Below are 26,082 nucleotides of genomic sequence, written 5' to 3' on the forward strand. Positions count from 1 at the left end.
CAGGAGCTCCTTCCACTTTTCCTTGGGATCTAAGATGCAGCCACTCAAATTCCTCACTAACTGAAACTGAGTCAAGGTGCATGTATGATGGAATAACACCATTTTCATAGTATAACCTCATTTATAGACAGAATAAAGACAAATTAACTTACATAAGGTAACTTTTCACACAAGAAGAAAGTCACAGTAAAGTTATAAACAAAAATGAGCCTTCTGACTGTCTAATCACAGCCACATTTGCTTTAATATTTACACACAGTCCACTAAAACCTGCAGACTGTTCTAGGCCAATTACACCAAATGTTTGATTAAATCAGTGACAATTTCGTAAAAATTATATAGGATTTGTCCTTCTCTGATAGAACTGAGAGTCTAGTAATGCTCACTATGTGACACTACAGACATTTCAGTGGCATGGTACTACTAAATAATACATACATATCAAATCTTCCCCAAATTGGTGCTGTCCAATATGCTCAAATAATGAAGATAGCACTGGGAGGAGAGCAACTGTGGTATAATTAATGATTTGTGTAACCCCCTTTGGCTGGTTTCTGCTGTGTGTAAACTGGCCTTGCTTAAGATTTTCCATTGTTTTCTCTAGATCCTCAGCAGCATTGTCCAAAAATGCTCTCAATGCCATCTTAACAGATTCCAAACCAGTTTTCATCACAGTCCTGTATGTGCAAAAAGAATGAAAAAGAATATTCTATTAGACAAGCATGGAACAAAGCCTAGTCTTGGCTTATACGAAATAGAAAATAAAGATCTGAAAAAAAAATCTTTCATCTTCTGATACTGTAAAATCTTCCCATAGCAGAACAACCTACTGAAAAAATGTTTCATAGATATCCTGGAGAACACAAAGATATTTTATATGGCTTCCCATTGAGAAAATAAAGTCCTTTTAAATTTATAAATTAAGTGATTAATTTGCCTTCAGAGAGAAAAAAAAAAACAAACTCTAAAAAAATGAAGAAGAATGAGTAAGTTTAATTTATGACTCTAGGAAGAGAAGAACAACCTCAAGCTAGAACCCAGAACATCTTCCCAATCATGATAGTCATATTTCTGCCTCCAGAATAAGAGCATCAGAAAGGAATGAGTAAAAACAACCAAATCTGTTTAAAAATAAAGAAATAATTAAGTAAATAAATAAATGCATTGATTACATAACTACAACACCATAATCAGTTATGTAATGACATAATCCAGGAGAAATATAATATTATTTTTTCTAACTAGCTCAATTGCGGAGATCCTTTGTTTAAGGAAAGTATCCATTTAGGCACATGTGAAATAAATCCAGCTAAAATTCTTCTGTAAATTGAACAACAGTCCATCGTTTGTTTGTTTGTTTGACAGAGCGAATATCTACAGTTTCAATGGCAGTATTTTCAAACTTTCATGTAACCTTCATGAATCCCTTAAGCCCCGTCAGGAGCTATTTTTACATCTCCACCAGGAGCTGGATTGGTGACTTACACCTCTATCTGTATTCCATATGTATAATTGCATAGACCACAGACTATTTATGACAAAAATCTAAGATATTGCAACCTGAAGGATTGCCATGCAACAGCTAAGCCATATTAATGACTACAATCAGGACTTCACTCCATAGCAAATGGAAAGTAAATTTGTTCATTTAAGTCACTGTGAAGATACTGAGCTCTCTGCATGCAATCCAGTCAATTCTTTAAGAGTAAATGCAAAGTGAAAAAAGTTAATTTAAATTACCATGGAGGTAGTTTAAACTACTATGTTTTGTTTCACAACTATCAGCACAGACAGCTGACCGTACAGTTAATGAAAAGCAACACATCACCCTCCAAATTTCAAGACAGAGCCATAACCCTCACAACAGCTCAAGCAGCTCAATTTAAAAGTACCACCGAATTCAATGTAAAGAGGGAGTTTTGTTCAAATTAGAACCTGAATTAACTTTGCAACAAAGACATTCTATGAGAGAGATTTACTACACTTCATGTGCATTTAACTCCCGAATTTTCTGATTAAACAGTGTAAGCAAAAGAATAAAGTATGTCTAACATTATTGTGTTTTGAGGATGACGTGGATTTGGGTTATATAATGAACTAACAGCTAGCAGGTCCTGGACACCATTGATACAAAAACTGAAGTTGAAAGTGTAACCTACAAATATTGTCCTGCCAAACCCTAGCAATTAATTAAAAATTAACCTACTTTGCAGTGGGAATTCTTTTCAGTACTGTAACTTCTTGAGTTTTGAATTTCTGTAGCCTTACACATCTGACAGTACATTATTTTCTTAAAGTGATTTTCTTTGTACTTTAGAAAATATATTCAGTATTACCTTGCATCCAAGGTCTGACCCAGTATGTGAAGACAGTTGACTATTGATGTTGCATCATTTCCTAAACAGGGAGGAAAATTATCCACCAATTAAGCTGAACATACTGTACAGCATTATTTACACATTGCTAACGGTAACTCCAGTTTTTATGAAACAATAAATGACATAGCAGAAGAGCAGTTGAAGTTCTGCATAATTTTAACATTCAAGTTAAAAAACATGCAGTCTGTTGTCTTAGCCTTGTTTATACAAATGCAGTAACTAGAGGCAGTAAAGCATCTCTCATCAAATAGCTGAGGCAGTCAACACGGAAGCACTTAAATGTGGGGTTAATTAGAGCTGCAGTGTATTGTCTGGTTTTCATTTAAGTTCCATAAACTTTGCTTTAATTGATTGAAGTTTATCTGAACATTTATCTTCTTCCCCTCAGTAATACAAAAGCTGTTAACTTTCGCAAGCTGCTATTGCAGGAAGAGAACATTTATAGAAAATGTCATCAAAAAGGTTAGCTCCCTGGTGTTACCAACAGGCTGCAGCCATTTATAGCAGGATCAAGTGTGGCCCACATGAGTAATAGTCTCTGACATAATATGCATCTCCCATAATCAATTATTTTGTTCACACTTACGTATACTAAAAGAGAATTTACATACAAAATGCCGTGTATGCATATGTATATCCTAAAATGTTGCCATGTACAAGCCACCTCTAAGTTAACTTTTAAAATCCAGGGCAGATTTAGGCTCCACAAATTTGACCCACAGCTTATTTAATCTATTTATTATAAAAAAAATTCTAAATCTCTGCAAAAATGAAAATCCCTTTTCTTGCTTCTCTACTTATTTAAAATTTCTAAATTAAAAAAAAAAAGAAGAAACAAATGGAATGTTTAAGATAAGACAGATTTCTGAAAATACTGTCATCTGCCTGTAGTGTACTATACTTTCTCACTGGTGGTTACTTCACTTGAAAATATAGGTAAACATACAACTACAATTAGTAACCGTTTCAGTGAAACAGAGATTTAAAAAGATAAATTACAAGGAAAGAGTGGGAGGTTTATTGCAGCACTGAGAATGCTCTGTGCTACCAAATTAGGAGGTATTGTTGTGGTGTTCATTCACAGCAGATTAAACAAACCCGAACCACAGCTTCCATGGTTGTCCCAGAAAAAAAAACCCACCTCAAAAGATTACGGTTTTTGTCAGCTGCTATTTTTTTCCTTACCATTCTACTGCCCTGGTGATATGAATGCCAGTGCTGATGAAGAAGGAAGTGTAGGACAGTGCTAATGACACCAGGGATGGAGGGAAGTACTCAGAGTAACCCAGACTTAGACTCTGGATTAGACTGCCATGAAATAGTATCTTAACATTCATCATGCAGGTGTGCATATATTGCATGCTACAGTGTCGTACAGAGATGCTCACTTCAGCTGCCTGAAAATTTACATTGGCAATCTATTTATACCATGCATATGGCACATTTCAAGAGCCATATATTCACCAGGAATCAGGTATGTCATATGCTGAAACCAGATGGAAGGATCAGAAATTCATCTAGTAATACCTAGAACCAGGCAAGCTTTAGGCATATCCCTGTACCAGATACTGCAATGTGGCTGGTTCCACAAACTGGGATACCAGAGCAGAATTCAGTGATAAATGCAACCCCTTCAATCTAAACTGACACTAAAAACAGGCTTTCAAAATTATCATGAAACTTCTTTTCTGGAATGTCTCCTTCACACAGGATTTGTTGCAGAATCTTAGAAAACGCAATTTGCTATGAAAGGCAGGTTTAGGTTCAGTTGAAATTCTGTATCTTGGTGTGGTTCAATGCCATGAATTTAGTTGTTTTCATTGTGTTTCTAAAATAAAAGCCTACCAAAAAAAGTGGTTTTTTTAATATTGTACCTTAAAATGCCAGAGTAATTTTTTTCAAAAAAAAATCATTTTTATTTGAATTTTTCAAGAATCAGTTTGCTTCCAACCTGAGTCAGAAGTAAATTTCAGAAGGTCATCTGTTTTTTAAACTGAGTTACGAAACCTAAAATGAGGAGGTTTCCAATGAACTACTATTCCCAATATTCTACAGTGTATACGTGTATCTTCATGAAATTAAAAATTTTTTTTTGATTAATTAAAAATGGTTTTGGTTTTCAGAAGCCTTAAAACTAGATACAGAACACTGATGTAGAAATGAATGTAATATATTTGGTTTTTTGTTTTATATTTGTAATATAAAATTCCGTTACATCGTGAAAGGGGAGCAGTTGATAAGTACAATTCAACAGGATAAAAACTGAAACAAGAGCTATTCCTTAAAGGAACCCTTCCCACAACTCAGAACAATAGAGGCTGAACATATGCAAATACTAAACCACATGAATTCAAGAGTTTTTAAGGCTAAAAGCACCCCAGGAGCTAGTATAAACAATAGGTTGATGGCTGGATCACCATTCAGTATATATACAAATGCAGTTGTTCCCATGAACTGCACAATTGAGTTTCTTTAATAATCTGAGGTGCAAGCCTACATATTTTAGAAAGCTATATTATTATATCAGGAGGGAAGAACTGTTGGTGTATTGAGAAAGTGCTATGGATATTGAGTCCAGGATGCCTCTCTGGAAGGACACTTACAAATTCAGGATGTCATTAGGCAAAGTCTTCTGTTTCCCTCTGATTAATTGCTCTAAGTTCCCAAAAATGAGTGAGCAAAACCAGGCCTTTCTTATCTGATGCCTCAACCCAGCTCACTTTTGTTTCAGGTTATATGGGTATTACCAATATGAAGATTTTTTTTAAAAATTACTTACATACTTAGATAGAAAGAATGCCTTACTGCAGATTTAAACAATATAAAAAGTGAATCAAACTAGTCATATGTTTGTTTTTTAAACTGAGAAAATACAAATTCAAATGCTCAATTCACCAAAATTATTCACCAAAAACTTTAAATTTCAGCCCACTAACAATAATGAGTGTAAATCAATACAGTCTTATTGACACACAGCTACAGCTCTCAAACAGTAAATTATTTGGGTCAAAATCTACTTTCATAGTGCAAAGAAATAATAATTCCATGATGAATTGCAATTCCACAATCTCAGTGACACTCTTAGATACCACATGTGATTAACTGTTTAAGTTCACTCTGCAGGCTTAATTTCTGTTATCAAGACTTCTATATACAGCTTAAGCTACATGACTTTTACTAATGACTTTCATACATGCAGCTATATCGTCAGAGGTATCATTCAAATTCAAAATAATATAAAATACCTATACAGCAAAACTATATAGCATGTTGCTATTAGTTATAGCAAAGTCCCCACTATCCAGAAAGGTTACTATTGAGCAACTCTTGCTCACTCAAGATTCCTCCAAAATGCACAGATAACTTTCTAGGCCCCAGCTGTGCTCAGCAGCTATCTTCATGAGCATTTTCTCCTTTTCTACACAGGCCTTATCTTTGCTAGAGTAAGTGCAATTATTTTGATCAAGTTTTCTAACAGGATGTAAATCACTGTCAAGGTGAGGCAAAGTGTAAGATGACTTTGATTTGTGTTAGTAGGTCCACAGTAAATGCTTCCAGAGTCTTATGGTGACCTTGTTATAACTCATGGAAAAACTATAGTAGACTTCTGTGTTGGCACAAAGATTTTGTATTCTGTTAGTTACAACACACTAGGTAAAGAGTTAAAAAACAAACTGTAGCCATAGTGAATACTGATCTAATCCCATCTGACTTATCTCCTTCTACCACTTGAACCCAGCCAAACAACAGGAAATAAACAAGCCGAGATGTGGAATGGAAAAGATCTTTTCTTTAGTATTGATGAAAGTTACATTGACTTAGATTTTTAACTTTAACTGTTATTTAGGGAAAAAAAAAAGTCAGAAAAATAAATTCACAAAATAATGCAAAAAATTTTGCAAAATTTTAATAGTATACCTGAACTAGTTCATTCTTTGAAGAAACAACCTTGGGTATAAACCAGAGCTTATGTGTACATTTGTGACATACTCCACTCTTCAGAAAAAGCTGCAACAATACCACACAGCTGCAGAAATAACTCCATTCCTCCTATGATCTTTTAGGTTTACAGGCAAATCCACTCAGCTCTTCCCAAAATATATTTAAAAGCGATATCCCAAAATAACTTCCAATCTTTCTTCTCAGTTTAACGGCTTTCATAATAGTCTGTAAGCTTTTTAAACACCACACTGCTGCAGCAAGTGAGTTTCTTCCCTTCAAATTGAATGAAACACGTAGGAATTGAGTTAGACGCATGTTATCTTAATCAAATTCGAATTCGCTAGATAATTACCCAATTAGGTATGTTCATGGATGCTGAAGTTTGCAATGCATAGGATGTGCTATTACAACTATCCTAACATCATGGCATAAGAAAAAATTGCAGGGTAAATTACTGTGCCACACATTGCATATAATGTATACACTTGATATAGACTTCAAATTGACTTCAATTAAGTGATTTTCACATGGCATAAGACAAACACCGAGCTCCTACTAGATTAACATAATACCAGAAAGATAGTACACATGCATATGTGGAGTCAAGCACATTTGGGAATATTTAAGAATCCCACAGAACATCACTAAGCATTTCAGCCCACTACAAGTTTTCCTTAATGACTTTCCAACACAAATGTGCAGTTCTGATGCTCTGTTTTTCCCCCAAAAATTCAAATAAAATAACAAATTTGTAACTATAATTAATTCAGTAAAATTATTTGGTAGGATAATGAAATCCAGATATTAGTTAAGAGACATGGAAAACTAAATGAAAAAAATCCAAACTGATAACTACAAAAGCTTTTTATTCCATCTAATAAATTCTGTGATCTACCAGCCTAAACGATTAGTGGTCTCTGAAGAACATGCATTTCAGCCGTGCAGCATGCAACAAAGCAGCACATAACACAATGCAAAAATGGCAAAGAAAACCAAGTGATGGCCATGCTAGTATTTGTCAAGGGTCTCCTTACCAAACAGTGAAATCCTATGCCTGACAAGAACTCCAAGTTTGCAGAACAGGCTGAAGACAAAAGAAAAATAAAAGAGAAGGGAATAGGAAAAAATAAGGGGAGGAGGAGAAGAAAGAAAAAATAACAGCTGATATATGAGCAGGAAAAGCAACATGATGTCACGCAGAAAGAATCAATTATCTGAGCAGAATGTGGGACAGAGTACTAAAGAAAGAATTTTTAAGAGCATATCCTTAACAAATATGGTTAAATAAGCACATATTATAATAAAAGAAACAAAAAAAAATTAAAAGCAAAGCTAATTAATATAAAAGCATCCTCTATGATAACCCACAAGGAAATAACCGTCAAAGCCTTAAGTAGTAAAATGTAGTCAGTGTGCTATTCAGGATACCACTGACGACTTGAAAACAAAAGGTAAGGAAATCAGATTAATTGAAGTGTTTGATGGCAAATTTTCAACCAGTCCAATTTGGATCTTGTAATCTTGAATACAAGATGTGAGAATTTTTTTTCAAATACATTGCTTTTTAAACACACTTACATGAGAAATAGCCTCTTACATGGTTAAAAACCAACAAAAATAGATATAATCAATTATTTCATTTCATATGTTTGAATTGCTTCCTGTGCTGATGAGCAGTGCCCCATTCAGAGCAACGAAGCTTTCTCTTAATTCACAGAAGCAGGAGCACACTGCTCTACACAAATTGACCTGGCCTCCAGATTTAGGAGGGGTTAGCTCCATCTTCATGATCCAGTTCAGTCTGAGAATTTTCTCAGAGAGCAACATCAATTTTGGTGTTATTTTTTATGCCGCAAAACGCCTCATCTGCTGCACATGACACGAACAGTATAATGTCATTTTATTAAGATATTTTATTATTAGGCACACAGGCTAGTTATCAACGTCTGATTTAAAAGCAAAAGACATCGTAAGCATGTCTGCACAGTTTATAGATGGTGAACATGTTGTTCCATTGACAGTCAAATCATGGTGCTCAATGGAAACATTTATGTCCGGAATCAGAACAGCCAGGTTAATGTGGTGTTGAATCCAGCTAATTAGCCAGTGCACAGTGATCCATTCTAGCAACAGCAATTGCTCTTTCAGAAATGAGTTCGGTTTGTGCACATTCAGGGATCTCTGTTCACTATTTATTCCATGAGGCAGACATATACTGTATATTATTTTATGAGAATACTGGTTTGCCTAGGCCAACAGGAAAAGCTGTACAGAAGCATGTTAGCCTCATAAAAATCTTGTGTCCATTCTAACAAAGACATTAAATAGCTCACAATCTCTTATTTTCTAACATACAAATGTTACTCAACTGACTGTAGCATTCAGCAGATGCTATGTTTTCACAAAGTCAGACTGAATCTACTATCTCCAGTGTAATTAGTTTAGGTTAAATAAATAAATGAATTAAAATGTCAAAATATCCAGTACTTAGACTGATGTCCAGAACCAATTTTATACAACTGCAGTAGTATAAGGACTCGTAAAATGGTCAAATGGATGAGAAATATAAAAAGGCCAATCCTGAAGAGGCTGGTTACAAATAAGATGGAATATAATGCCACCACATTTCAGGAAGAGGACTGATCCATATTTGCCTGCAAAATACATCTAGATTTAATGTATTTGCTGAACACAGAATGGTTACTGCACTTGTTAACCTTGTCACTGCATTAATATCCAAAATTATACTCTTCCATTCCATAGCTTAATGAATGCAAGCTTATCTTCATTGGAAAAAGAAAGCAGCTAGGAATTGCCCTTAGCTTGAAGAAAATCAATCATATAATATCAATCAAGCTAATCAATCATATATGAGTTGTACTCAAACAAATCTGAAGGAAAAACTCAACATAAAATCCAAAATTCAGCTTTAGCGAACTCCCTATAATACTGTAAGGGGAAAAATTCTATAATCTTTGCATCTTGATAATTAAGAAATAAACTGCTCCATAGCACTGGTTATAGCTATCATGCATCCAAGGTTTCCTTGCATATATTTTCTTCTCTTTGGCTGACACTTCTGGATGGCAGCAGCTCTCTGATGCTATTGCTGGGCTACATGTTCAGGAATCTCAGACAGCATCTGTGCAGAAGTCCTGAATCTATGCAGCAAGTATGCTGATATATCCACGTTTCACATATTCCAGAAGTATGGGATTTATTAGCATGACTTAACAACTATGAAAATATTGTTATCGAGGACATTACAGACAGAAAAACAGCAGCTCAGAGTGGAAAACTATCTAGATGGATTCATTTCAATAGAGCTTTTTAATTCTTTGAAGAATGCCATTCAGCCAAGCTACCAGATCAAATTAGTCCATGAGATGACACAGGCTCAAGACACAGCCATTACTTATTTATGCTCAGTATTGTTGCTAGAAACTTCACTCAGTATTCATATAATCTTGTAAACCCCACATGTCTGCACAACCATCAACTGGCTGTCAGCCTCAAAGAACAGCAATTCAGTTTCACATGCTTCAGTACCCAGTAACAGCCAAGAATGCAACCCTGATACCTGTACGTTACAGGTGTGCAGCAGGCCCTGTGTGAAGCTTGTAGTCTGCCTTACTAAATGGTAAATATGGTTTTCTATTCAACAAGAAGTGAAATTAAGTGAAAACATGTCTTAGAGAGATGGTCTAAAAAAAATGGATAACTTCAGAGAAAGGATCAAGTGGATATTTCTGTCATAATACTACTGTTATCACTATTTAGAAAACCAAAGAGCCTTCACTGCCTTTCACTTCTCACTTTCCCACAACCAGTTGCTACTGTTTAAAGACAAGCACACATTTGCAAACACATTAATATTATTTTAAGTTTTACCTTGTCACCATTTCTTTCTCTTTATTAGAGGCATGGCCTCCACTGCTGAGAGGCCTACTTGCTGCAGATAAGAAATACAGGCGATGATTTTTAAAATACTGATCAATCAAAGGGAGCACAACCTGAAATTACATCAGAAAGAAGTTATTATCTCAGGGCTTTCTTTACTATCTTCAGTAATATTCTTTGTAAGTCATAACTAAAGACAGGAAATTTCAAATATGTTTTCTTTCTTACAATCTCTATGATTTTTTGTTTAATGTCCATTACTATTTCAATTCTTTTAGTATTCAAGGCACTTAAAATATCATCAGGTAGCAGGAAAAAAAAATTGCATTATCTCTGGGACGTGATCTGTATTTTTTTTTAGGACTACAAAGTCCTAGAAAGTTCATTTTATCTCACAATTCATGATTTTTCCAGTGCCACATACCCAGATACAACTATCGCTGTTCATTCCTTTTAATATAGGTTTAAGAAAAATTCACATACAACCGTCAGTGTACTAACAGCACTTAATTCTAGATGCTATCCAATAAAACTCCCCAAACACATTTCATTCATTAAGGGCTTGTCCACAGAAGTTTTCCTGTTTACTTCATGTGGTGACCACTACTCAGTACGCACTGCAGGTGTCAGCCAGGAAGAGATCCAAAATACATAGCCAATAAGAAAATTTGAAATTGCTTCCCTTTTGGAGCATGGTTCAGAAGAAGGTAGAATGCTAGCTTCTGAGTCAATGAACTTGGCAAATAGTATCACATGGAAGTACTTTAAGGTATCAAGATTACAATGTACTGCAAGGATATCAGAGTCAGAAAATGCTGCAAACAGCTGCCTTTGCTTCTTCATTCAATAATTCAAAAGGCACTTTGAATATGTAAACAGCATAAAAGCTTTTATATGTGAAAGGTGTAAGCAGATTTTCTTAATCTATAAGGTGTAAAACCTTCCTGACACAAAAAGGAGAACTAGGCTGACAGGAATCTCATGACTTTCAGCATGGGGAAGTGCAAAGTCCTGCACCAGGAGAGGAATAACCCCAGGCATACACTGAGGGCTGACCAGCTGGAAAGCAGCTTTGCAGAGACAGACCAGGTGGTCTCAGTGTACAGCAAACTGACTACGAGCCAGCAATGTACCCTCACTGCAAACGTGGCCAACAGCATCCTGGGCTGCATTAGATAGAATGTTGTCAGCAGGTCCAGGAAGGTGATTCTTTCTCTCTACCCAGCACTGATGAGGCCACATCTGAAGTGCTGTATCTGGTTCTGGTCTCCCCAGTACAAGTGGAACATGGACATACTGGAGAGAGAGTCCAGTAAAGGTCCACAAAGGTGATTAAGAAAATAGCGGATCTTTGAAATCAGGAGGAATTGAGGGAGCTGGGACTCTTTAGCCTGGAAAAGAGAAGGCTCAAGGAGGATCTCATCAATGTGTAGAGATATCTGAAGAGAGGGTGTAAAGAAGGTGGAGCTAGGCTCTTGTCATTTGTGCTCTGTGACAGGACCAGACACAGTGGACACAAACTGAAACATAGCAAGTTCCCTCTGACCATCAGGAAACAGTTTTTTACTGTGAGTGTGACTGAGCACTGGCACAAGTTGCCCAGAGAGATTGCAGAGTCTCCACCCTTGGTGATATTCAAAAGCCATCTGGACATGGTCCTGGGCAACCTGCTCTAGGTGACACTGCTTGAGCAGTGAAGTTAGACCAGACGATCTCCAGAAGGCTGTTCAAACCTCAGCCATTCTGTGATTCCATGATGGAGACATTAGCATAGTTTTAAAACGAGAAAAGAAGTAAGGAAGGCAACAATGACAGATACATAGCTGTGTTAATTCCAATAACTATTGCTTACATTTATCTGCCTGAAGATTATAACAGAGAAAAATCTTTAGAATTAGACTAAGCCAGTAAACAGAAAGTGTACAGAAGATACAAATAACATCATACGAGTAGTTGGATATCATGGAACAAGGAAATAATGAGAATAAGAATATAATCTTGTATTTTTTTTCACATCTGTACTTCATCCTACAGTATTTTCAAGCTACTTTTACTGTTACTGGTTTTAATTAATAGAATAATGAATTTAACACAGAAAAGTGCAACTGTAACACCAATAATCATGTTCACTAACAAATACCTTCTCACTTCAACTAGGTACTACGTTGACAAAGAATAAGCAAAGATATACTGTACTTTGGCAAAAAACTTGATTTCTTGTTCATATGGGAAGTGCTCTCCTTTGCCTCTGCTGCCACCATCTGCAGAGAGAAGAAAATTAAGCTCCCTGTCATATATTCTAATTACAATCTACTCTGCCTTTTTCTTAGTGTACACTATAAACAAACAACACTGGTCATCTTTAAATGTATATTTAAGATACCACAAAAAATAAACACACTAGCTAAAGTGGCATTTTATGACTACCTCACGAGAAGAAAAGTTACAACAAATAAAATGTGTAAAAAATAATTGTCCAGATCTTCATTGCAGTGTAGACAGCTATAGTCCAAAGAGATATGGATATTTTTGTGAGATTAAGATCTGGTCTTATGTTTGTATTTTTCTAGTTATTGGTGACAATTTGGAAGCCTGAACTCAGATCCTAAAGCAAAACCTTTCTCCAGTTGTTCCCAGGAGAAACAGAATTACCAAATTTTTACTACTTATTTGTGGACTTTGTCTAAAGAACAAAATTAATGGTTAGACCTATCCAACTTAAATTAAAATTGCTTCACTTCTTCCATTACTATAAAAATGAAATACTCTTTACAGACATAATCTGGTACAGCTCCCAGACTATTTATCCTTTATTTATTATCTTCTTTTTACCAATCCACTGAGGGACATGAATGGTATTTGTTCCACCAGTGTTTCTAGTGTTTCAGTATTTATTCATTATCATTCTTGCAATTATGCCAAATCTATATAATTAAGTAGAATGAAGTCATGATAATCAGGCATTGGCAGCAGAAGTAACCCAATCAGTTTCCAAGGCCAGACTTTTGCTACTGTAAGTAACCATGGCATATAATAACTCATAAATTTGTTAATTTCCACTTTAAAACTAGATAGGTTTTTGGATGAGCACTGATTTATTCAATGTCCCTGCTGTTCCTGCCATTAATACTGTCAGTTACAGCATCTATGCCTAGACATGAGACATGGTATATGCTGTGTCTCATGGTCACACAGAAGTTGCACCTGGCCAGGTTTTTTTGGCTTTTACTGCTCATGTAAGAAGCTGACTTGAGCATTCAAACTTTTTTTTTTCTTTATGTGTGTCTTTAACAAAAGCAGACCAAGTTAAATCCTTTCCTTCATAGCACTGTTGATGAAACACATGCTGGTGTTTGTGAGAGGTTTCTCTACTCAATTCGCTCTTCTAAAGAAAATAGAAAAAATTTCAGAATGGCACAAATGACTGGTTTAACTTGCTCTGTAAAAAAGTGATTACATGTGAATAGTAAATATTAGTGTGCACATGTGAGAAATTATAAATTTGTGCACAAATACAAGGAAAGAATGAAAGTCATTATAAACTTTGGCTGAACACTTTTAATCTGATGAATGAATAAGGGAAACTGGAATGAGTAAGGGAACTACATAACTTTTCAAAATTCATAATCTTCATCAACTATAAAAAACTAGAGGGAAAACCCCTATTCCAAGAATGTGTCATTTAAAAAAAAAAATTAGTTGTTTTTAGAATATCAAACATCTTAGTTTATAATTCTTAAGAAAATTCACAAGGAGTACTATACCAAACTCCAGAATGTACTGATGGGCTTCATCCACATATCTTATAAGTTGCTGAAGGAAACTGTAGGCAAAGCGTTTCTCAATAGAAGGTGTGTCTAATTCCAGGTCCTTAAGTCCTCTGTAAAAAGAAGCAAGTCATTTTCACACATGCAGAAGGACTCGAAGCAGTCTTAGCTCTCCATGTAGTATGACGCCATTTTCTCTAGTAATGATTAACTGCTTACTAACATAAGAATTGGTTTGTGTTTGAAGTAAACAGTACGGTTACGCTTATTTAAGTTTTGAGCAATTTGTTGAGATACAACTCAGATTTCCCACGTAGAAGGTGTTCTGGTTTCACTTAGTGAGGGGGGGGCTACAGTGGCACCTTCTGTTACGAAGCCGCTAGAAATTGTTTCCCCTTTGTTCAGCGGACTCGGCCGGGCCTAAGCCAGATCCGCTGCTGGCCAGGGCCAAGCCAATTGGTAGCAGAATGTTCTGTGATAACGCCTCTGTGATAACGTATTTAAGAAGGGGGAAAAAAGAAAAAAAAAAAAGATGATGTGAAGAAGCTGAAGCGGGGACAGAGAGGGAGAGGCGCAAGCCTTGTGGGCCTTGCAGGCCTCACCCTCTGGCCTCCCGCTGTGCAGACGACTGGGCCTGACTCAGCCCAGCCCAGCTGCAAGAAGTGGAGAGGAGATGAGATGTGAAGAGATCCTGAGAGGCATCTGCCTGCCTGCTGTGAAGAATTTCTTGTGAGAAGAACGGCTGCAGACGCCAAAGTCAGTGAAGAAGGAGGGGCTCCTGAAGTAATGCGGCTCCTGGCCAAGATTCCCCTGCAGCCTGTGGTGAAGACCATGGTGGAGCAGGTTGTCCCCCTGCAGCCCATGGAGGTCCACAGAGGAGCACAGATCCACCTGCAGCCCATGAAGGACCCCACACTGGGGCAGGCGGATGCCTGAAGGAGGCTGTGGCTCATGGAGGGCCCGCACTGGGGCAGCTATTCTGGAGAGACTGCACCCCGTGGAAAAACAACCCACACTGGAGCAGTTTCACGAAGGACTGCAGACCATGGGAGGGACCGCATGATGGAGCAGGGGAGGAATGTGAGGAGTTCTTCCCCTGAGGAGGAAGGAGCAGCGTAAAGTGACATGTGATGAACTGATCATAACCCCCATTCCCTCTTCCCCCCTGTGCCACTCAGGGTGGGGAAGAAGGTAAAGGTAATGTTAAGCCTGGGAAGAGGGAGGGGTGGGGGGAAGTTATCTTGTTCTCTTTTTCATTCTCCTACTTTGGTTTTAATACTAAACAAATGGTTTTCCTCAAGTAGAGTCTGTTTTGCCTGTAACGGCAACTTCAATGATCTCTCCCTGTCCTTATCTTAAATCTTGAGCCGTTTTTCTTATATTGTCTCTCCCTATTCCCTCAGAGGGTGGGGGGAGTGAGAGAGAGACTGCTTAGTCTCGTCCTGAGTGGGGCTAAACTACAACAGAAGGTTATAGAAAAATTGGACTAGTCAATCAGATTAATCCAGTATCATTGTAATTTCTTTTCCTTACCTGTAAGGCATTACTGTCTTATATTTCCCTTCAGGGATTGATTCTTGGGTGAGGGAGTTTCAAATCTGCCAAAATACTTGGATTTGAACAGAAGTTATGCTTAACTAGCGAGGGAATATTTCACCCCACTGTCAGAGGCCCCAAGTACACTGGTACTCAGTTATTTTGCAAGTTTAAAAAATATACTTACTGAATATAACTGCCTGTGTAGTGCACATTTCCGCTTTAAATCAGAACATTGCTGATGGTGGTGTTTCATTTCAGAAAAAAAAAAGAGATTCTGGAACTAAAACAGCTTTGTCAGCTGATACTTGTAAAAGTACAATAGTGTCTGCTTCATTAAGATTATCTGATCAAGGAGCTTCTCAGTGCAAAAGGAGGTGACAAGAGGGAAGCCATAAACAAGAACACATAGAGATACAAACCTGGTAGATAAGGGATAAAGGAGACCATGTTGGAGACCAAAAGTCTCCAGTTACTAATTAATGGGCCATTAAGAAACTTCAGGCACAGCTTTGAAGAAAGCTACCTGGATTTTGTAACTCCTAAGAGGAGGTGACATGTAGAACATGAGGATTTGGAATATTTCAGGCAGGTCAGTGGAACTATGCAAACAAATGACAGAATATGGAGGGGAGGAGGATCAAGGAAGAGCAAAGCAGAGAAAAGACAAAAAAGGGTATAAAAGGGCACAGTCACGTGTAAACCGTGGCCTGTCAACACAGTTGTCTGACCAAGCCCTGCACCTCCTCACTAGAGTTTGTCCTGTCTTATTAAATCCTTTCTTAACTATCTTTCTATGTAATCTCACTCACTGTCCCACGTGTATGTGTGTGCTCTGAGGAGTAACTGCCAGCTATGGGCAAGACCAGCATGAGTGAATACTGGGCCAGCAGCTGGAGTAGGACTTGTGTAGGTGCCTCCAGGCCTGTGGTGCCAGCAGCAGCAGTGAATGAGGGTCTCAGCATCAGTACTTGGAGAGCCAAATAGCTTTTGGGAACATCTCTGTGGGTGCTATAGACTTTGGGCCCAGAGTACAAGCTACTGCAGGGGACTGGCATGAGTGAATTTGGTCGTAGCAACTGGAGTCAGACAGTGGAGAGTGTAAGGCGCTCCTGGTCTGTGATGTCTACAACTGCAGCAAGCGGGAGTCCCTGTTGTTAGCCACTGGGGGTGGGAACGCTGTGTGTCTCAAAAAACAGCTAATGTGCTTGGCAGTGTCAGTAAGGCAAGTGAGGGGCTCAGCATCAGCAGTTGAAGTGGGGCTGTAGGTCACAGGCCATGTGCCTGAGTGCCATGTGCTTGGCAGGGGGTAGGTGTTCGTATCTTCCTTAAACTCACTGTGAATGAGGGAGCACTAGGTTAGAATGGTCACTGTCAGATAAAAGACTGGAAAGAAACGTGGCAGAAAGTCAAGTAGTAAGCAGACCAAAGAAAAACATGAATTGGATGCTTGTTTGTTTAGAGAGTGCAGTGGTCACAGGAGCAGCAGGTACATTGAGTTTAACTTGATAGAAAGACCTGCACTTCACTAGCACAGGGGGATGTCAATGTGGCAGGAACTATTTACTAGATCACAGGTGTGTCCAAGTTAACTATTATCTTCCCATCCCTCTTAGCCTTCCACTCCTCCAAAAACCAAAAGCCACTTTTCACTTAAGTTAGACAGAAATAAAAAGGATTAGTCATAAAGGAACAAGTAACCTTGAATACAGCTGAGGAGTCTTTTGTCATTTTGACAGGGGATGAGAAAAGAAACCTTTGCTGACTGACATCCTTCTTTGTACATCCTACTCCATTGAAGGGAAGTAAATTGAATTATTCCAGCTACTCTGAAAGATTTTAACTAGAATTATTAAATTAGCTGTGGGACTCTATAAATGGGCTGAATTTTATATGTGATATAAAATAAAGGAAGCAGGCAGATTTTAAGTAGATGTGCTAGGCTAATTAATTCACAATGATTACTTAAATCCATCTCAGTGACTGTTTCATTGACTTACTAATGTTCAAGTCATACAAATCTCAGATATGCTTTCAGCCTTTCCTAGTGACTCACATTTCCTAAGTCATGCTAATAAGGCAGACAAGCCTCCAATTTAATTAGAATTTTATTCATGTTGCACTTAATAGGTAAATATGTCATATTAAAACAAAAAGGAATTATGCATATTATTCTTCAGAGAATAGCACGTATACATACTGAATTATGACCATTCTGTTGATTACTACATTTATTTACTATTATTACATTTACTCTGTGGATTGTTAAAGAAAACTTTTTAAAAATATCACTTTTCATTTTTAAAATATTTTAATAACACTACAGATCAACTCAAATGAAAGAAATGAGTGCTTGTGCCTTCCAGAAACCCTGCTACTAACTCTGTAATCCATTTCTTCCCTACAATGTTCTATATGAAGGTGCTCATCCTAACTCCTAGATACTAAAACCGAAATATGACCATATATTTTAATTATTTTTTTTAATAGGCTGCTGAGTAGTATTAGAAACCTTCTGCAACACCAATACTGAACAGAGAATTACCTGGAGACAACATATCCATTAATCTGTAGAAATTTGAGAATATCCTGTGCTTTTTCTCTGTCCTTGGCTTTTTCTTTGGCTGTGAGTGTATCATAAGGGACAAGAAGAGGATGGTTGCCTCCTCCTACTATGGAACATCAAGAGAATTAAAAATCAGCTAGAGTTATCTGTTGACATGGTAAGTCCTAGTATGTAAAAGCACTGTCATAGTAAAACATAGAACGTTACAGTAAAATCTATCTGAACTAACAAGAATGCACTTTTCTGTTTCTTTACACAAACCTAAAACATATTCAGATAGAAATGTTAGACATGGCTGCAAACATAGTTCTAACATAATAAACTGCTACAAATACCAGGTAATTATGTTGAACCTACTGCAAAAACTCTTAAGGAAGAAAATAGTGCTTAACAGTGATGAACGTGTATTATAATCACAACTTCATTTAATGAAATTTAAAGTATTTCAACAAATAACAAATCATTTAATAATAAAACCAAGATATAAACAAATATATAAACATATACAAACAGAGTCTTGCTTTTAAACATCTGCATGACAGCAAAAACGGTTCATGGAGTTGAATAAGATATACACTTATCTAAAAACATATGAAAATGAAACAATTCTACTTTAGAGTAATTAATTAAAGACAGAAAATTAGAGTACATTATTCAAATGTGGAACAGACAACTGTCCAATCTGAGTAAAAGAATGCTGCCAAAACAGAGAGGTAAGCAGAATAACGTGCATTTGTATTGCTTAGAAATAGCTGATGTATTTATACCTCTCTGAATGTAGATAGTTAATTTGGCAGGAAAATAGAGTTGCTATTGTTAATATAAATATCTCCATAAAAAGTAGCATTCTTAGGATTTCACCTTCTAAAATCATCATATAGCAGAACACAATAAATTCTTATAATTGGAAATTGTAAGGGTAATGATCACACTTATCTCAGAAAAAAAATACTAGATCAAATCTTTAATAATAATATTTTTTTAAAGGAACAAATTATTTCTAGAAAATATTGGAGACATATCCTTAGGTGATTTTGTAAGTCACATATTCTAAAATTTTCCATTAATCTTGTCTGAATCTGTTTAATAATATGGAAAATTGTACCCTAGTGGGCAAGCCTGATGGTTTTTTTGTTTGTTTCGAGTTTTTAGGAAGTACAGCCTTTACCATTGGGATGATTGGGCTTTATTCTATTATCACAAATGTGATGTAATTCCACCTATTACAGCTGAAGACAGACATGCAAAAATGCATATAAGCATAGTAGGAATGAATGCCTTGTCTATGGAAGTCATTAAGACTATAATAGATCATCCAATTACAAGTAATACTTGCAAAGTGTTCAATGAAGGGGAATGACACTTGCAATTTTCAGGTGGCTAACATACTTGTGTATGTTAAAAGCCTTAAATTAAAAATAGGAGAATTCTGTACCTGAAGTCTGCATTACTCTTCTGTTCTTTACACACATATAAAAAATATTTCAATACTAGCATATGTATATGCTGAAGGAAAAACCCTATACTCTCGAGGGCCTGAAAAATACATGTTTTATACATGAAGAAACTCTCCATCAGAAGCCTCTACTTCATTCACTGTAGTTGTGTTTAGCCTTCTCAGTACTATGCTGGTTTGCACAACACTACAAATACTAGAGAGTTCCCATCAAAGTGCTGCTCAAAGGCAAAAATCTGCTTTCGAAGCTGCCACATACAGTAGATTCATTTAAATATCTAGTCTTCCTGTAGCCTACAGTCTCCCAGACTTAGCCCATCCTGTGGCTACTTATCCTGAATAAAGTTTTTCTTAGTAAAGACTATAAAAATTAAAAGCTGTATTAAGCAGAAATATATTTAAATGCATGGAAAATCATAGTGATTTATCAAAGGCACATCTAGGTGGGCTTTTTCTTTGTTATAAAACCTTAACCACTGTATCTTTACTGGAAGCTTACAACTAATTAAAAAAGCAAGCATACAATTAAAAAAATAAAGGCCAAGTTTGGTGCATACAACTAGATTTGACAACTTCAGACAAAACAAAACCCTAGCATCAGTTATTTGCAAATGAGAAATCGCTGTTTCCCCAAATATTGTTTCCTCCATGTGCAAATACAGTGTTTTCTGTATTAAAAAAAAAAAAAAAAGCTTTAACACAAATAAAGAAATCATTCCAACAGTGAGGAAAAATAGTAAGTTACACAATACATAACAAAATCTGTCATTTAGGCAAGCAGAGATAGTGGAGCACACACAATTTTTATGTGAAATCAAGAATCTGCTTTAGGTTTATCCACTTGTCAATTCAATACATGATACATACAGTTCTTAGTTAACATCCTTTTAGATCTGCCTGCAATAAAAGAAGTCATTCAAATGAAATCAGAGCTCACAGGGCAACAGTTTGATAGATTAAGGCTAGAAGGAAAATGTATTAACGTAGGTTAAATTTATTTACAAACTTTGACTTCTCTTCCTTTGATATATTTGAATTGGTAAACTACTTCAACAGCAACTGTTACACTTGGTACTAGAAAAACTTGCAGGCACTAAAAATCACAAAATATTTAATTAAGAATAGATACTTTACTGTTTCTGTTTTGTCAGTTTAAATTTGCTGTTCCTTTTTTTTTTAACCTGTTTTCTCAAATATATGACCTAAGCTAATAATAGAAAACTTAAAATACTGTAAATATGTATAGTTAATATTACCTTTTGCTTCAAGCTCCATTTTCTTTTTCTTTGCCCATATGTTATGGTAGTTTTCAGCCATCATCTCAGCCATAGCCTTAGAGAAATTGAGAGCTTAGTGATGTGTGTTGCAATGGTTAACCCAGGAAAGGCAATTTTCTGGTTGATATTAAATAACAAGTTTTGTTCTCTGGGAGCTTCAATACAATTACACTGTAACAGCTCACTGAAAAACAAGAGCTTTTATTGAAAAAAATATGACACAGAACTTGGGGAGGATGGGTGTACGTATAGAATTAGGAACCTGGTGCTGAAGAGAAAACTGTTAATATGAAAAAGGAGGAACCACAAAGAGGAGTACAGTCTGGAGAGCACTGGGGTGTCAAATGAGGACTTGATTCTCAAAACAATGCAAGAACCCCCTGAAGGCCCTGGTAAGGGAAACAAACAACAGCAAGCCAGAGGATTGAATCAAGATTGTTCCTGTTAGCTGCAGCAGACTGACTATAAACCCACAGACAGAGCCTGTCAAGGTGGATACTCCTTTGTCTGAGCACACTGTTAAAAGCGCCAACCATTTTACCAGGGACTCCACAGATGCAGCCACAGTTTTTTATTCAGCATGAAATTCTCTTCCAGTGTGCAGAACAGACAAGTGAATTCTTCCTATAAAACAAACTCTTTCAGACTGGTAAACTAGGAGCTAGACCATAAACAAAGTAAAACACAGACAAGCTCTCCAGTCTCTAACTAGTAAGAACTACTATTTCAACAGGAAATAACTTTTTAAACCCACCTTCTCCTGTCTTTCTGATTGTACACCCTTTAGTTGTACACAGTGGTGGAATTTTCTGTAGACTTCACTTTTCACTTCTTTCATGGACCTACAGAAACATTCTTCTCATCTTCAGCAAGAGTTTTGAGTAACCAATATTTCTGAATACCAACTTCTTTTTTTTGGGAGAGTACTCATGAATTCAGGTAAGAACTTGAAACTTTTCTCTCATATCTTGTTTGTCTATAGGACAATTTGTTTCATAAACTTTTCTCCAATTGATACATTATTACACATATCTCTCCTGTATGGTAGATGCCTTCTATCATGCACACTCTGGTCTTGGTGTTTCGATAATTCAGATTAGAACTTTGAAAGAATGTAGTGTAGTCTGGGTTTTCTTTCCTTCAAAAGCAAGATGCTATGAAGATGGTCGCACGGCAAGATGTAGCTACTCATGGAGCCAGGATATGACCAGGTGATCACTCAAGATGAAAATGAGAAGTATTTCCCAGCCTTACAGTTTTAAACATGCTGATGATCCCTGCCAGCAGGGTATATGCAGAGGATGATGTAAACATTAAAGAGCACCAGTTCTTATGTACTAGTTTGGAAAAAAAAATAATCAACTTTGTTCAAAACAAGTATCTCTTCACAGCAATTTAAAACAAGGCTAAAGAATCTAACCTTGAACTCCAACTTCGATGACATCAAACATTGAAAAAAAGTTCAAAATTACATATAGTCTATTTTTAAAACTCAGATCTCATTAATACTAACATGTTTGGATATTTCCTGAATGGCAGTATCAGGACAATTAATACCTGAAATTGCATTTTAATTACATTTGCTTAGCTTTGAAATAACAGATTTTGAAGCTGGTTTTAAAGAACACCTCTCTTCTTAATTAAGGACAAACAAATCACAAAGCCAACCAGCTCTGCTTTATAGCTGAAGGCTACAAAGGAAAGGAAATTAATGACAAATGTTGAAGTGTATAACACAAAAAGGGTAAACAAAGGAGTAATAGAAGCTCTAATGCCATTTCTTTTCTGTTTTGTGACAGGCTGGTTATTTTTCTTTGGGTTTGGTTTACTGCATCATAGTACTATGATGGTGGTCAAATCAAGAGTTGTCTCGCATTAAACAAAGTCTGCACAGTCTTCTGACTACACTGAGTCTATACAAATGTTAAATGATGTAATTAAAATGAAGCTGTTCCATAGGTTTAACATAAGAGTGTAATAATAGAAGTCGTGTTATTCAGTTATCAATTTTATTAACTCCTTGCACTGATCAGCAATTGACTGAATTTTTAAACTCAAGTATGATAGTTAATTTGCAGCAAATTTTCATTATTGTAAAGCTAGTCAGCAGTCTACAGCAGTTAGAAATATAAAACTAGAAACTGCAATATAGTAATCAAGGCGGGGAAATCCAGTGACTTTACTACTGCTGCTGGTTTCGCTGCACTATGACAGAGCTCAGTACGGGCAAACTTAATCCTGCGTTTTAGGAGCGTAGTCAGCTTTGAATGCCATGTTGTCATCACTAGATTGATACAAAAACTTATGGTCACTAATTATAACTATCTAGTGTGTGTCTACATAACATTGTGATCATATTTACACTAAATTAGTAGACTGTAAAAACTAGCACCATACTCCCTCAAACACTCTAACTTTCTAAAGACAGAAATATAATTTATCAACTTAAAAATATTGTTCCAAATAACAGCAATCTACTGACAGATCTGTCAAAATCCTAACCTCAACTTCTTCATTCTCTGTTCTCATAATATTTTTTTGTAGTGATGGTTCCTGATTCTTATTTCTTTAGTTTAGTAAAAAGAGCAATGACAAAATGTTTTGGGAAAATCGTGAAGAAATGAATGATAAACAGAAAAAAAAAAGCTGATGCTGTAAGCTCTTCTAAACAGGATTCTCTTCAAAACAGATGTTCGCAAAGAGAGCTGGGAGAAGCAATCCAGGACTAAAACAAACTTTGAAGCTTTTCAACACAAACCATGTTTTTTAAAGCAACAGAAGATCAAAGAGCAATGATGAAAAAGACCAAAAACAACTTCAACAAACCAAAATCAAAGCATATCAAAGAAAGCAACATAAGGTGCCAAATTTGGTTAAATAAACTAGCAGAAAAGAAGAGTAGGCATATTAAGTGTTTCTGACTTACATGTAAGTCTCTGGAGAGGGTGACATTGCTCATGTCAATTGCTCGAGGAGTGTAACCATGGGCTGTATCTACAGAGATCTGAAGGACAAATGTGCAGAACAGTGGAGTTACACAAGCATTTGCTATGAAGAAGTTAACATTAACAAGATACTGTAAGTAATGAAAGAACTTAAGCAAAAAGTCACTTGTATATCTCTAGAAAGCAAAAGGATTCTATGTAGCTCAACTGAAAACATATCAAGAGTGACAAACTTAAGTGAGGTTTAGGCAAAGGTCTACGTATTTTGTTCCCAAAGACAGAGAGCCATCAGACATAAATTCCCCCCCATTCAAATACAAATTTCACTTGAATTCGTTTAAGATTTAAACTCATTGTGGATAATGCTGTACCCAAGTTATGATGAAATCTCTGCATTTTCTGGAGATTTTTTTTTTTCCTCAGCAGGCGAAATCTCAGACAATCTAGTTTAAGGCAAATTCAGGCAAAAATCAAACTTTGAATTTGGCTTTTCAACCCTATTTCTACACATGCGAATAGAATCTACTAAATATATATCTTTTTTCCTTCTGTCCTTCTTCCCCATTCAGAAAGTACCACCATTTTGTCATTCTTTCTTTCTACTGGCTAAATTTGTCACAGGTTTGCTCATTACATTGACAAAAATGTTTAAAGAAGGATAAGCAATGACGGAGATCATGGCAACCCACTGATGTAAGAAACGTGGCTAGAAGGCATTGCTTCTATGCATCATGCCTCAATGCAAAGAGGCATTGCTGGGCTTTCCTCTATGGATTCTGCTGTAATAAATTCATGTCCCACATAAGTACATTTTCCTTTAGAAAGAACAGTGTCCAGAATTTTGTTCCCATGTCTAATATTATGTTCATATTCATGTACACAAGCAAGTATAAGGCCTAGAAGTTCAAAGGCGTCCTTTCAAAAAGCAGGTATTTTTAATTGAGAATAACACAAAGGACATACAAGCAGCACACAGTAAACAAATACTGATAAATTATTGTTTTCTAAAGCAAATAATGCAAGAATTGTTACATTAACATAAAGATACTGATTAAATATACTTAAAATTTCTCAGCTGAACACAGGAAAATGCTATCTGGGATTATATGTGAGAATAGTACAACACATTTTAAACACAGGATGTGTGTCAGTACGAGAGCGAATTCTGAAAATTACAGAAATATTTTAGGCTTCAGAAACTCTTCCAGAAAAGTTATTTAATTTCTTTACAGTAAGAGAAGACTGTAACTTAGCTACAAAAGCTGTTTTCATAAGTTGATATCTCAACTGTAAAGCTGTTCATTCTAATGAGCTTCTTATGCTTAAAGTATATAATACCTCTGTCAGTACAGTCTTTGGAGCTGGTATTATAAACACCCCAAAAGTCAGGAAACTTGGAAGTCAAAAATTTTGGAAGGCAATTATAGTGTGCAAACTATAATGTGTAGTTTAGCTCAAGTACTAAATCAAATCGCTTGATACATACTTTCTAGTGTCTGTAGAGAGTGGTGAAGCAGGTTCAACTATTAATTTTTCACAGCAATATCACCACTCACACATGTAAATAGGGCAGAGCTGAGTGAAAAGAAGAGGGAAAGATTTTTTCGCTCCATTTTATTTCCCCCTTTGGTTTGGCTCCATGTGTGTGTGTGTGAATGCGAGAGAAAAATTTTCTCTACTCTCCGGTTTAATGGCAAAGTACATGGAACTCTAAGAGAATATAGTGCCAGTTTTGTTCCATTTTTTATCCTTAGACCATTTTGATTTAAGAAAGCTATTCTAATAGAAAAAAACCTATCTTTCACATTTTCAGAATTGTGGCTGTCTATAGATGTAACCTTTATGGTGCATTAACATTGATGTTTGTATTAATTTTCCTTTAAAAAAAATAAAAATAATGTATATATGTACCCTTATTTATTTCTTTACATCTTAAAGGCCTCCATAGCCACCAAATTCCAAAAACTAGCAGACTAAAATCATATTAATACTCATTATTAACGTGTTATCACCTACTGATGTAAATAATTCCCCTAAATAATGTAGTTAACTTTAAATCAAGCATACAAATATATTCCTATTTCAGTTATGTTCATTTTTTTTTCAATGTTTATTAACATTATTACTTTGGAATAGGGAAAGAAAGCTTCGGCTTCAGTGATTAGAAATCCAATTCAATCTTCAGATTTGTACAACTGCTTGTGAAAAATGCTTTCACCTATTTTTATGCTACAAGTTTATTTAATTGCTTGTAAAATCAAAGACCGGAGAGCAAATTTTGCATGCTTTTTTTAAAATATGTTTTTAATAAAATG

The 26,082-nt window shown here is 36.1% G+C and overlaps 1 protein-coding gene across 1 annotated transcript in view; it reads right to left on the minus strand.

The window, feature by feature from the left end:
• Window positions 1–26,082, minus strand: part of RYR2 (ryanodine receptor 2) — a 430,134-nt gene that overhangs the window by 94,860 nt on the left and 309,192 nt on the right. Inside the window, exons 57-65 of the mRNA XM_086745890.1 lie at window positions 23,749–23,826; window positions 20,802–20,877; window positions 18,069–18,195; window positions 13,985–14,100; window positions 12,417–12,481; window positions 10,212–10,333; window positions 7,355–7,404; window positions 2,337–2,397; window positions 439–677 (exon numbers count right to left, since the gene is read on the minus strand). Of these exons, the coding sequence (XP_086602016.1) occupies window positions 439–677; window positions 2,337–2,397; window positions 7,355–7,404; window positions 10,212–10,333; window positions 12,417–12,481; window positions 13,985–14,100; window positions 18,069–18,195; window positions 20,802–20,877; window positions 23,749–23,826 (934 nt within the window). The remainder of the gene's footprint in view (window positions 1–438; window positions 678–2,336; window positions 2,398–7,354; window positions 7,405–10,211; window positions 10,334–12,416; window positions 12,482–13,984; window positions 14,101–18,068; window positions 18,196–20,801; window positions 20,878–23,748; window positions 23,827–26,082) is intronic.

Source organism: Chlamydotis macqueenii, chromosome 3 (genome assembly GCF_036417535.1).
Source record: "Chlamydotis macqueenii isolate bChlMac1 chromosome 3, bChlMac1.mat, whole genome shotgun sequence".
NCBI lineage: Eukaryota > Metazoa > Chordata > Aves > Otidiformes > Otididae > Chlamydotis > Chlamydotis macqueenii.